General features: G+C 55.8%; 3 protein-coding genes and 1 long non-coding RNA gene across 4 annotated transcripts in view; 3 read left to right on the top strand and 1 right to left on the bottom strand.

The window, feature by feature from the left end:
- Nucleotides 1-2,000: 2,000 nt before the first annotated feature.
- Nucleotides 2,001-6,030, top strand: LOC115338257 (tafazzin-like). Its single transcript, XM_041121905.1, is given in 11 exon segments — nucleotides 2,001-2,036; nucleotides 2,430-2,583; nucleotides 3,473-3,518; nucleotides 3,598-3,683; nucleotides 3,984-4,064; nucleotides 4,372-4,413; nucleotides 4,556-4,618; nucleotides 4,914-4,921; nucleotides 4,923-4,967; nucleotides 5,168-5,245; nucleotides 5,677-6,030. Coding segments are annotated over 11 exon segments (993 nt in total).
- A 1,376-nt stretch (nucleotides 6,031-7,406) lies between these two features.
- Nucleotides 7,407-14,886, top strand: part of LOC115338251 (ubiquitin carboxyl-terminal hydrolase 42-like) — a 30,988-nt gene continuing 23,508 nt past the window's right edge. The window contains exons 1-4 of the mRNA XM_041121906.1: nucleotides 7,407-8,067; nucleotides 8,667-8,782; nucleotides 9,386-9,586; nucleotides 10,082-10,192. Coding sequence (XP_040977840.1) covers nucleotides 8,767-8,782; nucleotides 9,386-9,586; nucleotides 10,082-10,192 — 328 coding nt within the window. The 5' untranslated portion in view covers nucleotides 7,407-8,067; nucleotides 8,667-8,766. The remainder of the gene's footprint in view (nucleotides 8,068-8,666; nucleotides 8,783-9,385; nucleotides 9,587-10,081; nucleotides 10,193-14,886) is intronic.
- On the bottom strand, nucleotides 11,467-14,213 carry LOC115338249. The gene is made up of 2 exons (XR_003922362.2): nucleotides 14,125-14,213; nucleotides 11,467-13,979 (listed from the first exon to the last, which is right to left on the bottom strand). It is a non-coding gene; the product is annotated as an uncharacterized LOC115338249 (long non-coding RNA).
- On the top strand, nucleotides 12,467-14,814 carry LOC121233124 (serine/arginine repetitive matrix protein 2-like). The gene is made up of 3 exons (XM_041121904.1): nucleotides 12,467-12,549; nucleotides 13,084-13,219; nucleotides 13,506-14,814. The coding sequence occupies exons 1-3, from the start codon at nucleotides 12,473-12,475 to the stop codon at nucleotides 14,331-14,333; spliced, it is 1,041 nt and encodes a 346-aa protein (XP_040977838.1). The 5' UTR covers nucleotides 12,467-12,472; the 3' UTR covers nucleotides 14,334-14,814.

The following is a 14,886-nucleotide window of genomic DNA, read 5'->3' on the forward strand; positions in this document are numbered from 1 at the left end:
CCAAACCCGAACATGCAGGTAAAAGGAAAACAAGATGTGTATAACTATTTGCTTTCCTTAGAAAAAACTTTGACTGCAATTCGGAGAGCAGTGGTGTGGAATAGACCATTATCCCTGGAAGTTCCGGTGCATGACTTACAACCAAGAGACTAGGTCTATGTGAAAACGTAGACTTCCGAACCCCTGCAGGAACGTTAAAAAAGGACCCTTCCAGATACTGTTAACCACCTTCACGGCTATTAAAATTGCAGAATCGGATGCCTGGATACACTACACTCGAGTGAAAAAGGCACCTACTCCATGGAAGATTATTAACCGGGATCCAACGACTTTAAAACTGACTCTGAAACATGTCTAATTTTTCATATCTGTTTGTGCTTGTTCTTTTTATATTAGTTCGACAGATAATGATGGTGGAAACCCGGACTGATTTGATGATTAAAAACAAAAGACAAATAAAAACAGAAAAATTGATTGGCATTCCTGAAAAAAAAAATCCAAAAAAATTTGATGTTAAGATTGATTAAGAGATTTGCCAGCTTGCAAAATGTTACCCAAATTACTGCTTGTTTGCCGATACCAAGAGCAGTGAGAGAATCTATTCCTTGGAAAATTTTAACTATGAATTTAACTACCCTGGAACATAGAAACAAAACCACCTATTGCAAACAAAGGCCAGTGACTAAATACAACCTGGCCATCAGTAGACGACAGGCGCAGTTCATTATGAAAAAAAAGAAAACTTAGTATCTTAGTGAGGATGTGAAAAAAAATTTATTATTGTAGTACTAAAGACCCAGCAATCGAAAGAATTCTTCCTTTAGCTACAGCCTTAAAATATGGCTGCTTGTGTAGAGGATTTAAAAATTCTCTCAAATTAACTGAAACTACTCGAGAAGATATGTCAAAAGATTAGTTAAGAAAAATTTTTAGTAGATTAAGATAAAATCTGAGCTCTTGGTTACGGTCTCTAATCAAAACTTTGTTTCTGTTACTAATTGTCTTTTTGATGATCATGCTACTATATGCTTGTCTAAAAAAAAACAATTTATCAATAGAATTGTAATAAATCGCATGATCATGAGAGAAGTTCCAATTGTTCCACCAGAATGCAGTCCACCACCAATATATGTCGAAACAAATATTGACTCTCAGAATAATAATAAATAAATATTAGATAGATGATGTGAAAGTATTGAAATAATTTTCAACACTTTCAAAGGGGGGAAATGTTACTGGTTTGTCATTAATTTGTTATTAGTTAGAATTAATCATATTTAGTTTTACTATTTTAGCAAAATCATATGTATGTTGTATTTTATATATTAACCGCCAACCAGTGTCTGCTGTAAAATCCCCTGTATAGCCCCGTATCAAGGCCGGAGAAATTGGCTAAAATCATCTAGTAGGAACATTTAGAACTTAGAGAACAGGATAAAAGAAATACCTGACAACGGGGTGGTGTAAGAGTTGTCGGTACGTTACCTGACAACGGCCTGTTTGGAGCGCAGCGGCCGATCCCCAAGGATAGAACGTGCGGTACAAGGCTCCTGGAAGGTCCCTGGCTAGAGCCGTTAGAGATAACCGCATAGCTACTGTCAAAAAGGATGGATTGCGACCGTTGCCGTAACATCGATGAAGAAATCATGAACACTAGACGAACTTTGCTTCATTATAATACCAAAACACACCTCCTAGTCAAAAGCTACCCGCCTCCAAGGCTTACCACGCCTCGGAGAAACCTTCACTGCGCCTGCGTAAAGGACATTTACATATGCTAATGATTTCCCGGAAGTCTAATGAATATGTATAACTTTTCTTGGAAATCTAATGAATATGTACCGATAAGTCTTAATATAAGGCGTATTGTTTTGGAGACAGGTGTGCGTGGTTCGTGAGAGGACTCGCCCGCGCACCCGGCCGTCAGTAAAGAAGTGTCTGCTTATCTACACTAACTTGGTGTTGATAAGTTCTTCATTCCGAGCTTTTCGGTAACGGCGATGGCGGCGATGGCGGGGCGCGCCCTCACGCCTGTGGCAAGCTGGCCCCGTGGCGGGGGGGGGGGGGGGTAGATGCACGCATGTGTGGGGGCACAGGTATCGGGATCTGCCCCCCACAAAGGGACCAGGCATCGGGATCTGCCGACCCCCCCCGCTCCAAGGAACCTGGGCATCAGGGTGTCCTCCCTGACAAGGACCCAAGCTGGACGCGTGTCCCCCCCCCCCCCCAAAAAGGACCAGGCCTCAGAACATTTCCCCCCCCACCTCTCCCAGGGGTGCCCCCTCCCGCAAAGGGACAAGGCGACAGGGCTCCCTCCGCCTCACCTGGCATCCACGGCGAGTACCTGCTGTCAGGACGGCGGCCATGGCTGGAGAGGTGTCCCAACCCCAGTTCCCCCCCCCCACCCCTTACTATTTTTTTTTTTTTTTTTTTTCCACCCCCCCCCGGTGCCAGGCTACCTGAACCGGTTGCGGGTGCACAACGCCGAGGTGCTGCACGAACTGGTGGAGCGCCGGGGGCCCCTCACTCCCCTCCTCACCCTCTCCAACCACCAGTCTTGTATGGATGACCCGCACCTCTGGGGTACGCCTGGCTGCGGGGGGGGGGCCCCAGGGGATCCCAAGGGTGTTGGGGGGGGTCTCAGGGGATCCCAAGGGTGTCGGGGGGGTCCCCAGGGGATCCCAAGGGGTGCTGGTGGGGTGGGGGGGGGTCTCTGGGGTGCTCTGAGGCTCTGGGGACGTGCTGCGGGGGTCAGTGGCAGCGGTTGGGGTTCCTTGGTGGATATTGAAGGTGTTGGGGGGGTCTCCGGGGGATCTCAAGGGAGTTGGGGGGGTCCCTGGGGGATCCCAAGGCTGTTGGGGGGGGCCCAGGGATTTTTGAGGGAGCTGGTGGGGTGGGGGGGGGGTCTCTGGGGTGCTCTGGGGACGTGCTGCGGGGGTCAGCGGCAGCGGTGGGGGTTCCTCAGTGGATATTGAGGGAACTGGGAGGATCCCTGGGGGATCCCAAGGGAGTTGGGGGGGTCCCAGGGGATCCCAAGGGTGTTGGGGGGGGTCCCCAGGGGGATCCCAAGGGGTGCTGGTGGGGTGGGGGGGGTCTCTGGGGTGCTCTGGGGCTCTGGGGACGTGCTGCGGGGGTCAGCGGCAGCGGTGGGGGTTCCCCGGTGGATATTGAGGGAACTGGGAGGATCCCTGGGGGATCCCAAGGGAGTCGGGGGGGGTCCCTGGGGGATCCCAATGGAGTCGGGGGGGGGTCCCAGGGGATCCCAAGTGTGTCGGGGGGGTCCCTGGGGATCCCAAGTGTGTCGGGGGGGGTCCCCTGGGGATCCCAAGGGAGTTGGGGGGGGTCCCCGGGGGATCCCAAATGTGTTGGGGGGGCCCCCAGGGATTTCTGAGGGAGCTCTGGGGGGTGGGTGTCTGTGTCTGGTCTAGGGGTGCTCCCGTGACCCCCCCCCCCGGCTTCTTCCCTCCACCAGGTTCCCTAAAGCTGCGGCACGTCTGGAGTCTGCACAAGATGCGGTGGTGAGGCCGGGGGGGGGTCTCGGGGGGGGGGGGTCTCAGGGAGCCCCCTCCCTGCTCACCCCGTCCCCCCCCTCCCCAGGACCCCCACGGCCGCCGACATCTGCTTCACCCGGGAGCTGCACTCGCGCTTCTTCAGCCTGGGCCGCTGCGTCCCCGTCTGCCGGGGTGGGCACTGGGAGGCACTGGGGGCAACTGGGAGGCGGGGGGGGCGGGGAGTGCAGGGCGGAGGCAGGGGATCGCCGTCTCTACTGGGGGGCATCCCAGTTTGTACTGGGTCGGGGGGGGGGGGGTGGTGCTGTGTCAGGCCCAGCCTGGTTTGGGGTGTTCCAGTCTGTACTGGGGCGGTTGCGGCCTGTACTGGGAGCGGTTGCGGTTTACCTCGGGGGAGTGAGGGGGGGGTGGTTGTGCTGGGCTGGTCCCAGTCCGTACTGGGGGGCTCCCAGTGCGCTGAACTGGTGTCCCCAGGGGACGGCGTGTACCAGCGAGGGATGGACTTCATCCTGGAGAAGCTCAACCAGGGGGACTGGGTCCACGTCTTCCCTGAGGGTACTGGGAGAAACTGGGCAACGGGACGCTGGTTTGCTCTAGAGGGACTGGGAGCACTGGGGTTGGGGGAAGGGGTTCGTATTTAGGTCACCGAGACCCCCGGGGGGGGGGGGGGGCGGGGGGGGAAACTGGGACCACTAGGAGAGACTGGGAGCCTTGGGGATCGGTCTCTCTTCTCCAGACCTGGGTGGAGGGGGGGGGGGGGGGGGGGGCAGATAAAGGGCTGGGGGGGGCCCGGGGGGACCCTTTTGGTGGCGAGGGGGGGTTCTCCTGTGCTGCCCCCCCCCACGTCCCCATGTCCCCACAGGCAAAGTGAACATGGGGCAGGAGTTCGTGCGCTTCAAGTGGGGTGAGACCCCCCCCCGACCCCCAACTTCTTCTTGACCCCCCCCCTCGCTCCCTGCTTGCCTCCTTTGCCCCTCTCGTGGCCCCCCCACCCCCCCCAAGGGCTACCTGGTCCCCCCCAAACGCCCACCTTGCCCCCCCCCCAGGCATCGGGCGCCTCCTGGCCGAGTGTCGCCTCGACCCCGTCATCCTGCCCCTGTGGCACGGGGGTGAGCGGGGGGCCGGGGGGGGGGACAAAACCGAGCGGCCCTCGGGGGGGGGGGGGGATGGGGGACAAAACCGAGCGGCCCTCGGGGGGGGGGGGGGCAGGAAGAATTGGGGGGGGGGGAGGGATGGGGGATGCAGGCAGGTGGGGCTGGGGGGGGGGAAATACGACTCGGGGGGGTTGTTGTGCCGCAGGGGGGGGGGGTTGTCGTGCCGCGGCGGCGGGGTGGGGTGGGGGGGGGTTTCTCGCCGCTACTCCACGCAGGTGCCAAGCTGCGCCCCCCCCCCCCCCCGTGCCAGGCATGAACTGACGTCCTGCCCAACGCCCCCCCCTACATCCCCCGCGTGGGGCAGGTGAGCGATGGGGAGGGGGGTCTCTGGGGTGGGAGGGGCACGCAGGCGGACCCCCCCCAGGTTGTGGGGCAGGGCTCGGGATGCGCCGTGGGGCCGGGATTACGGGGTGCTTAGCGGGGCAGGGTGGCTTTGGGGTGGCGGGGGGGGGGGCTGCGGGCTTTTGGGGGGGCTGCGGGGGGGTTACTGACGCTGTCCCGTAGCGAATTACGGTGGTCGTGGGGCGACCGTTCAGCGTCCGGCCCCTCTTGGAGCGACTCCGGGCTGAGGGTACGTCAACGGTGAGTGCTCGGGGAGCTGCCCCACGGCAGAGGTGGGGGGGCGGGGGGGACACGCAAAATCCGTTCCGCCCCACGGCTCTGTGGGGTCTGTTCTTGCCCCCCCCAGGTGGAAACCACTAGTTTCCAACCATTAACCATGCCCGCTAAACCACGTCCTGAAGTACCCCGTCCACTCGCTTTTTGAATACCTCCAGGGATGGTGACTCAACCACGTCCCTGGGCAGCCCGTTCCAATGTTTAACAACCCTCTCAGTAAAGAAATTTTTCCTAATATCTGACCTAAATCTCCCTTACCTCAACTTGAGGCCGTTTCCTCTCGTCCTAAGCTGCGGGATACCTGCGACGGCGAGGAGGGGCTGGAGGGGACTCCTGGGGGTCTCCGCAGGCCGTGGTGGGGGGGTTCATGTCTGCTCTGCGTCCTTCTCTTGCAGCCCTCCTGCCCTTGGCGAAAGACCCTGAACTCTCTCGGTCAGGACTCCGGCAGCGGAGGCGATCTTCGTCCCGATAAGAGAGATGCCAACATCAGGATGGACCCGAAGCCACCGTGCTGCTGGCCCCTGGCGAGCCCTGAAGAAGTGAAATCCTCCTGCGGAAAATATTTTAATAAATTTATTTTTTTTTTAATAAAGCTGGAACAACAAGCCCAGTCCCATGCTGTCCTTCCCATGGAGACCACCCAGAGCGTGCTGAGCAGACAGGGTCATTCCCGGCTTGTGCTGCTGCCTGCGGGACGGCACGCCGGGATCCGGGGTGTCCTTGCGGAAAATTCCCAGCTGCTCCGCTAGACCACAGAACCCGGAGAGGAGGAGGAGGAGAGAAGCTTTAGCCCAGCCCGCCTCTCCTGAGACATCTCAGGGCACGAAAAGACACCCGTGCTCTGCCAAGCTGGCAAATTGTCATTTGTCCTGGCATCAAAACCCTCTCTTTTTCAGGGGAGGTGTGCTGGTTCGGGCTGGGATAATTTTCTTCACGGTAGCTGGCATGGGGCTATGTTTGGAGCGGGAACAAGGGGTTATACCAGATGTCCCGAGTGGGGACAGCCCAAAACTACGTAAGCCAAGCGGGGCAGGAACAAAACTGCCTCCAGCCACCGCGAGTGGGAACCTGGCAAAGCTGTGGCTGATAGAAAGCTGACAAACCCTGGAGGCAGCAGAAAAGGCGGCTCACACGTGGTGTTCCCCAGGGCTCAGTATTGGGGCCGGTTCTAATATCTCGATCAACGATCTGGACGCGGGGATCGGGCGCACCCTCAGCAGGTTTGCCGACACCAAGTTGGGAGGGAGGGTTGATCTGCTCGAGGGTAGGAAGGATCTACGGAGGGATCTGGACAGGCTGGATCGATGGGCTGAGGCCAATCGTATGAAGTTCATCAAGGCCAAGTGCCGGGTCCTGCGCTTGGGTCGCACCAACCCCGCGCAGCGCTACAGGCTTGGGGAAGAGCGGCTGGAAAGCTGCCCGGCAGAAGAAGACCTGGGGGTGCTGGTCGACAGCCGGCTGAATACGAGCCAGCGGCGTGCCCAGGTGGCCACGAAGGCCACCGCCATCCTGGCCGGTATCAGAAATGGTGTGGCCAGCAGGAGCGGGGAGGCGATGGTTCCCCCGTATTCGGCGCTGGTGAGGTCACACCTCGAGTCCTGTGTTCAGTTTTGGGCCCCTCGCTACGGGAAAGACATGGAGGTGCTGGAGCGTGTCCAGAGAAGGGCAACCGAGTTGGTGAGGGGCCTGGAGCACAAGTCTGATGAGGAGCGGCTGAGGGAACTGGGGTTGTGTAGTCCGGAGAAGAGGAGGCTGCGGGGAGACCTCATCGCTCTCTACAACTACCCGAAAGGAGGTCGTAGCGAGGTGGGTGCTGGTCTCTTCTACCAAGTAACTAGCGATAGGATGAGAGAAAACGGCCTCAAGTTGCACCAGGGGAGGTTTAGTTTGGATATTAGAAAAAAATTTCTTTACTGAAAGGGTTGTCAGGCATTGGGACGGGCTGCCCAGGGAAGTGGTGGCGTCACCATCCCCGGAGGTGTTCAAAAAGCGCGTAGACAAGGTACTTCGGGACGTGGTTTAGCGGGCATGGTTGCCGGTTGGACTCAATGATCTTGAAGGTCTTTTCCAACCGAAACGATTCTATGATTCTACGAAATGCGAAGACGCTAAGAAGTCACGTACATACCTTTTTTTTGGAGCTCAAGGGTGAGAGAGCAGCTGGGTGGGGGCCCGGCAGCCAGCCAAGGTCAACCCAGTGCAGTTGTTGAAGATTTTTCTTCGGTAGCGCCGGTTCAGAGTCAGCCCGTGGCTGTATCTCGAGGGGCAGATAAAAATTCATCGGAAAATGAACCCGCAAGAGACCAACGTGCTTTGCTACGCGAACCCCTCGGACACGGTCCTGTACCTGGGAAGAGTGGAAAAGAAATCCAAGGTCAACCCGGGTGTGAAGAGGCATCCTTACAGCCCTGGGCAGCTTTTGATTCACCTGGCTGGTGCGGCTCGGGGAAGAGGTGGGAGCTCCGCCAGCGGATGAACAGCCCTTCGCCGGCAGTGCATGGGGAAGCCCAGTGGCTCCCAGTTGCTGGCTACCTGAGGTGCCCGGGCTGCGGCCGCAGCGCGTCCCCGTGTCACAAAGGGGCAGCGATGCGGCACCCGCCCGGCGCTTGTGACCTCACCTGGCCGGCGCTTGGCATCCCGAAAAGCGAGCCAGAGGCAGCCAGTTGGGCTGAGCTGGCCTTCGGGATAACTCAGACCCTTCCTCTGCTCCTCGCGTGCCTACTTTTTTTCCCCAACCATTTATCGTTTACTGCCCGCTTCTCCTCAACTGCCGTCCTCGTGCAAAGGTAATTATGATTTGACTTTCAGGACAGATCATAGAGTAGGTAGATACGGGATAAAAGTATAGGCTGGTCTATACCTTCGGAGCTGTAGGCTGAGCTATTGCGCCTTGATGGGCTGGCTATGGGCAGAGTTCCTGTCCGCTAATTCTTATTTCTTTACCATCTCCTACGATAGGTAAGTAGGGGGGTGGTAGCGTAGTCTGAGGTGTTGGGCTCAGCCTAGAATGGCAAGAAGCCCGCCCCGACTGACGCGGTAGGAAAGGAGACAGAAAAGGAGCACGGCAAAGGCAGACGTTAAAGTAGCGGCCGAAAGCCGGTCGCTCCGGCGTACAAGGTGGGAAAGTGTGGGCTGGAGGACTGGTGTTAATGGCGAGCAGCAGGTCGTCTTCAGAGAAGGTGACACGCGACGCAGTCTTTCAAAAGGGCCTTGGGAATTGCCGTCAGCTGGCGTCCTGCGACAGTGGGGCCGTCAGAACGCAGCTCTGCAGCGGTGACAAGCCGAAACACTTCCGATGGCGGATCCTGTTCTGTGGGTGGCGTTCGGGGTTTTTTTTTTTTGTTTTAATCATTTCGTTGAGCTACGATTATTTCTTTGTGATCAGGTGACGGGATTTGCGCTGATCTTGCCTTTCTGGAGCGTGTCCTGACATCCTTTGTCATCCCAAGCTTTGCCCTCTGTTCCTGCGAGGAGCAACGGCCGCGATGGCGAACGAGTCCTGTGAGTAACAGCTTCGGCAGCAGGCTTGGATGTTGCGAATCCCCAAAGGCAACGGAGGTGGCTGGTGCTCCATCCCTGAATGTTGAGGTCCTGACAACCGAGAGGGAATTCTGGGGCGTTTCCCGATAGCACCCAAGACTTACCCGGGTGTTTTCAGTTAGACGCAGGGAGACGCGTTTTGTCACTGCTCTGCAGCTATGTACAATCTTTGAAAGAAGACGTTGCTCGTAGCAAGATCTGACATTCGTAGGGTTACCTTCTGGGCTAGGTACTTGCTTGTTTTCCTGAAATTACAGTCAGGAAAAGGGAAGACTTGATACTGCAGTTCAAGACTCTAGAGGGAAAGGAAGGTAGCCCAAGGCACAGAAAGCAGAGCGTGGGTTTGTTGGACTTTAGGGAAAGTCAGCAGGGGAACCCGTTGTTTTCCAAAACTCTTTCTTGACCAGAAAAATTTCAACGGCACTGTTAGGCTTCCCCTGACGCTTCCGTGTTGGATGCTTAAGCTGGTTGTACTGGGTGCTCCTGTAGAGAACTCAACTTTTTTACACGTGCCTTCGCGCAACAATATTGTCTCATCTCTTTTCAAATGTCGTTTCCCTGCAGTCGTTGCTGAGGGAATGGCTCCGCCACAAAGGATCCTCTTTCCCCCGGAGAACATTTACATGGACTGGCAGCAACGATGGAGAGCCGGAGCAGGACTCCACAACTCGGACAACACGTGCTTCCTCAACTCCGTCCTGCAGTGCCTGACATACACACCCCCCCTGGCCAACTACCTGCTCTCTCGTGAGCACAGCCGGTCGTGTGAGTGCTTTTACGAACATCTCCTTGTAAATCTGTCAGGCGCTTCCCAAGGATTCCAAGAATCTGGAATTTAAGAGAAAAGCCGCCCTTCTTTGCCAATTCCCCGAGAATTCTTAAATTCCAAGAATCCGGAATTTAAGAGAAAAGCAGCCCTTCTTTGCCAATTCCTTCTTTGAACACTCAAGCCTAGAAGGCGCTTGCCGTATCTAGCCGTGTTCATCTTCGGAAGGGCACCCCTTTCTAGCCCCAGGTCTTGGTCCCTATTCCTGCAGGTTAAACCCTCTTTGCTTATTGCACAGAAATATTCTGTCAGTTTCACATCCCCTCTGAAGAAAGTTTTCTCTGCACTAAAATGGCCTGGGCTTGTTGGGACGCTCTCACCTTGGCAGGAGCGGAGACTGTTCTTAGAACTTCAAAATCCCCACTCGGTTTCCCATCGCTGCGGATGTTTTGCTCACCTAAGGCTCTTGCTTCCCTCCCTCCCTCCCTCTTCAGGTCGTCAGCAAGGCTTCTGCGTGATGTGCAGAATGGAAAACCACGTTAACACCGTCCTGCGCTCGTCAGGCAAGGTCATCTATCCTTCGGCCGTCATCAGTGTTCTCACACGTGAGTCATTTCAGGTGCTTTGACGAGTTTTCTTCTGTTCTTGTAGGAGAAAGCGACTAACTTCTTCTTTTTTAGTAATAGGAGAACATTTCCAGCTTGGCGTGCAGGAAGATGCCCACGAGTTCTTACGTTACACTATTGATGCCATGCAGAGAGCTTGCCTGAGCGGAATCAGCGAGTAAGCGCAAGCAAATTCCCTTTGCGATGTTCCCGAGCCCTTTGGACTCCTTGGTGTAGTGCCGTCAAGGAAAAACTATGCCCAGGGCTTTCACACAAAGCAAAACTCCGGGAGGAGATAACTCTCTGCCTTACCGTTTATTTCCAGCTTGGACACCTCTTCTGAATCGACTACCATCATCCACCAAATATTTGGAGGCTTTCTGAGATCCAGAGGTACTTTTTCCACAACCGTTGCTCTCCTTGGAATTGTCTGTGCCCTTCTGCCTGCCTGCGATGAACAGCCGACGGCGTGACTGGCGCAGTAGGTATGAAGGACGTAAAGCGGCACAGTTGACTTCCCCTACCGCTGAGCATTTTGAATTTCCTTCCAGTCACGTGCTCGAGCTGCAAAGTGGCTTCCGATTCCTACGAGGCCTTTCTGGATATTCCTTTGGATATCAAGGTAAGAGAGCTTGTAATTGCGCTTCAAGACGTCGCACGGCCCCTGTAGCTTTCCAGAATCAAGGCAGTTGCTTTAAAAACGCGTATCGTGAACACAAGAGAGCTTGGTGGTGGGTGGGAAGTGGAATGGAAGGATCCCTCTGCATCCTCCTTCTTTTTGCCCTCCCTCAACACCCGTCTGACTCCTAGGCTGACGGGTTGTCTTATTTTCATTATTGATGACCCTGCACGCCATCGGTAGCTGAACTGAGCAGCGGCGCAGAGACGTAGCTCTTGATAGCCCCAGGAATCGAGGGAAATGTTCGGCATCGTGCCCCCGTTCTGCCTCCTCGTGGGCGCCGCTTGCGGGTTCCCGGTGGCTCGCGTCAGCCGCCTGGGTCTTCTTGTCAACTCCCTGATCCGAGTTTGGGCGACGGCATTTCCCGGAGATCAGTTCTCTCCTTTCTCGCTCCTCCAGGCGGTCTCATCTGTCACCGCAGCGCTGACGGACTTCGTGAAACCCGAGCAGCTGGATGGTGGAAACTGCTTTACATGCAGCCAGTAAGATGATTATTAACACCATATTAATACTAGATCCTGCGTGAAGGTGCTGCACATACTCTAGCATAAGTCATTTTTTCACATGGGTTAGATGCGCAATAATGAGGCACGGGGATTTTAATACGGCTTTATGCATCCGAGCAGCCTTAAAACAGCGGAGGGGCGTGTGAGACGTGAAAGGATGTCTGGCCTTCTTGGGGCAAGCTAGGGCGTCTATGAAGGTCGCGTTTCAGCACTTGGCTCTGTGCTTGGTTTCAAGGTGTAACAAGAAGGTCGCCGCCTCCAAGAGGTTTACAATCCATCGCGCGCCCAAGGTTCTCACCGTCTGTCTGAAGAGGTTTGAAGATTTCACCGGCGGGAAGATCGACAAGGTGCGTCTGCAACTGGAGGGCGACGTTCTCGTCCTGGAGCGGGCTATTTCCCAAAGCAGTACGCTCTTTCGCAAGCGTGAAAAGAAACTTTCTTTCTTTCTTTCACTCAACTCATGTTGAGTTTTTCGTGTTCCCTTCTGGGGAGGGGAGAGTTGCCGCGGGAAGACAAGGACGTACTCTGCTCCGAGAGAGCTGCTTTGGCCGAGAACAGTTTCCTGCCACCCAAACCATTACCTGTTGCTTTGGGGGAAAAAAAACAAGTGTTCATGAGCCCCAGAGATGTATTTATACACCTCTGGCCCCTGGTCTTGGAAGTCTACTTCGTGGAGTGTTTCAGGATCGTTTCTGAGCGCTCTTGGTCTCTCCGTAGGTTGTGAAGTATTCCAACTGCTTGGATCTTCGCCCGTACATGTCTCAGACGGATGGAGAACCGCTCTTCTACTCTTTATACGCTGTCCTGGTGCATAGCGGTAATAGCTGTCATTCGGGACACTATTTCTGCTACACGAAGGTAAAGAGCAACTTCCTCCCACACACGAGAAAAACGTGTGCTGAGGAAGACAAACTTTGACGGCAGCGATACTGGCAGCCAAGGAGAAGGTCTCCTTAGAGGCTGCGTTGGGTTTGTTTTGGCGTACTCTTGGTTCTGTAGTTCTTCTGCCTCCGTTTTTGTGGAGAAACCACGCGGTTCGTCTCCAGATACCGTTGCCTTTTTTTTTTACAGGCCGGCAATGGGCTGTGGTACGAGATGAACGATTCATCTGTGGATCGTTGTGACATCAGCACGGTTCTCCAGCAGCAAGCCTATTTGCTGTTTTATGTCAGGTAATAACAGGAGAGTACTTAAAGGGAAGGATGGGAAGGGACTTTTTACGAGGGATTGCAGTGATAGGACGAGGGGGGAACGGTTTTAAACTGAAAGAGGGTAGGTTTAGGTTAGCTGTTAGGAAGAAATTCTTTACGGTGAGGGTGGTGAGACACTGGAAGAGGTTGCCCAGAGCAGTTGTGGATGCCCTTTCCCTGAAAGCGTCCAAGGCCAGGTTGGACGGGGCTTTGAACAACCTGGTCTAGTGGAAGGCGTCCCTGCCCATGGCAGGGGAGACGGAACGAGATGATCTTGAAGGTCCCCGCCAACCCCAACCATTTTACGAGTCTCTGAAACGGAGGCCGTAGGGAGTATAAAGATGAGGTCTTGCTCCGACAAGGGCAGACCTGGTGGGAAGACCCCAACCAAATTTCAAATTTGTAGGTTCGGATACGTCTTCTCTCTGTCATAGAAACCGCTCCAAGACAGTGGCTGGACCCCAGGGAAAGCTGCAAGAACAGCCCTAAATAGAAATCACTTTTTTTTTTCTCCAGGAGCCCTGATTTCAGGGGAGGAAGGCCTTCTTCCCCACGGATAGCATCACATGCCCGCGCCTTCCTGAGGCAGTGGGCGGCCGGCAGCAAGCAGGTAGATCCTGCGGGACCATGGGGTCTTCTTCCTAGGACTAAGGTAAGTCCGGGGAGATGGATCAGTGCATTTCTTTCCGGGATCTTGGCATCGTTCTCTTTTCCCTCCCAGGCTGCAGCTTTCTTCAAAGCTGCAACGCTTCTCCCTCTCAAAGCATCCCACCTCGATCCACCCCATTTGTCCACCTTTGGTTCTTCTGCCTTTGCGGCCCGCCGGGAGAAGCTCTGGGACGCCCTTAGCTGTCCCCTCCCACGGTTTCTGGGGGTTCCCCACCGTTCTGGTCCTTTCACGGGGAAAGGGCAGGGCCTTTTCACAGCTCTCTTTGCAGAACACGGCGGTGGGCAGGGAGGATTCTCCAGAGGACACCAGCTCCTCTACAAGGACCAGCACCAGCCAGTTAAACTGGGCAGATGCACGGGAGGCATCTGCAGCCCGGCCAGGCGGGCGCAGCGTGGCCTCGTACACGTCCAGAACCCAACCTGGCTTCCCGTTCTGCCGTCAACTGTTTGACCTTGGGCTGCACGCCGCGCAACACGACGACGACGAGGAGGAGGAGGACGGATTCAGCTCCTGTTCCTGCTGCCAGAGGAACGTGATCAGGGAGAGGGCCTGGAGCAGCTTCCCGCAACGGGACAACGATTTCCGCAGCTGGCTCACGGTCCCCACGGACTACAGCCTCTCAGCAAGGAGGAGGAGGAGTCCGAGTCGTGAAGAAGCCCTCAGGGATGACTCACCTCCGTGGACCTCCAACGCCAGCTCCCGGTGGGCTCCCGCATCCCGGGCTGCTCGGGAGCAAAGACTGCTGCGGGAAAGAACGCGGAGCCGATCCCCGCGGCGGGGTTATACTCTCCGCAGCCGCTTCGTGGAGTACGCGGACTGCCGTGGCTCAGCGAGGAGGAGGAGAACTAGTCCTCCGAGTCATGAACAAACCCCCAGGGATGACTCACCTGCTTGGACCTCCAACACCAGCTCCAAGCGGGTTCCCGCATCCCGGGATGCCGGGGAGCAAACTCAGCTGCGGGAAAGAACGCGGAGCCGATCCCCGCGGCGGGGTTATAATCTCTGCAGCCGGTTCGTGGAGTACACGGACGACCATCGCTCCGCGAGAGGAGGACGGAGAAGAAGCGTGAGAAGAAGTCCTCCACGTCGTGAGTGAGTCCCAAGGGACGATGCGGCTCCAGGACCCTCCAGTGCCCGCTCCAAGCAGGCTCCGGCACCCAGGGTTGCTCAGGACCAAATCCTGCCGAGGCAGAGGGAGCGAAGCAGATCCCCACGGCGGGGTTACGATCTCCGCAGCCGCTTCGTGGACACCGCAAACTACGACCCCTCAGCCGGGAGGAGGAGAAGGGCTTCCCGGATGAGGCAGAAGCACAACATCTAACTTCTGCAATGCTGGAGAGGAGGAAGAGCGGGAAGAAGAATCCATGAAGTACCTAAGCAAGGACCAAGGAAAAGCTCAGAAAGAACTTCCAGACACTCGGAAAACTCTGCCAGCTGGCCCGCCTGCCCACAGGTCCCTGGAGGAAGAGCTTCTATTTGTTTTCTGCTTTTGGGATCACCTTGCAAAAACAACACTCGGTTGGAGCCAAGAGGCAGAAAAGACAAAGACAGAATTAAAAACATTTGTTGGCCTTGCATGTGTCATTTATGGGGTGTTTCCTTCTCTGTAGGTTTTGGGGCAATTGGTGGAAATACCAGAGAATATATAC

Source organism: Aquila chrysaetos, unplaced genomic scaffold (genome assembly GCF_900496995.4).
Source record: "Aquila chrysaetos chrysaetos unplaced genomic scaffold, bAquChr1.4, whole genome shotgun sequence".
Taxonomy (NCBI): Eukaryota; Metazoa; Chordata; class Aves; order Accipitriformes; family Accipitridae; genus Aquila; species Aquila chrysaetos.

What these genes read in the sequence shown, in the direction of transcription:
- LOC121233124 (XM_041121904.1), top strand. Translation starts at nt 12,473, where the DNA reads ATGAACGATTCATCTGTGGATCGTTGTGACATCAGCACGGTTCTCCAG. An exon ending in TATTTGCTGTTTTATGTCAG is followed by an intron (nt 12,550 to 13,083) that starts GTAATAACAGGA and finishes TTTTTTCTCCAG; the next exon opens with GAGCCCTGATTTCAGGGGAG. An exon ending in GTCTTCTTCCTAGGACTAAG is followed by an intron (nt 13,220 to 13,505) that starts GTAAGTCCGGGG and finishes CTCTCTTTGCAG; the next exon opens with AACACGGCGGTGGGCAGGGA.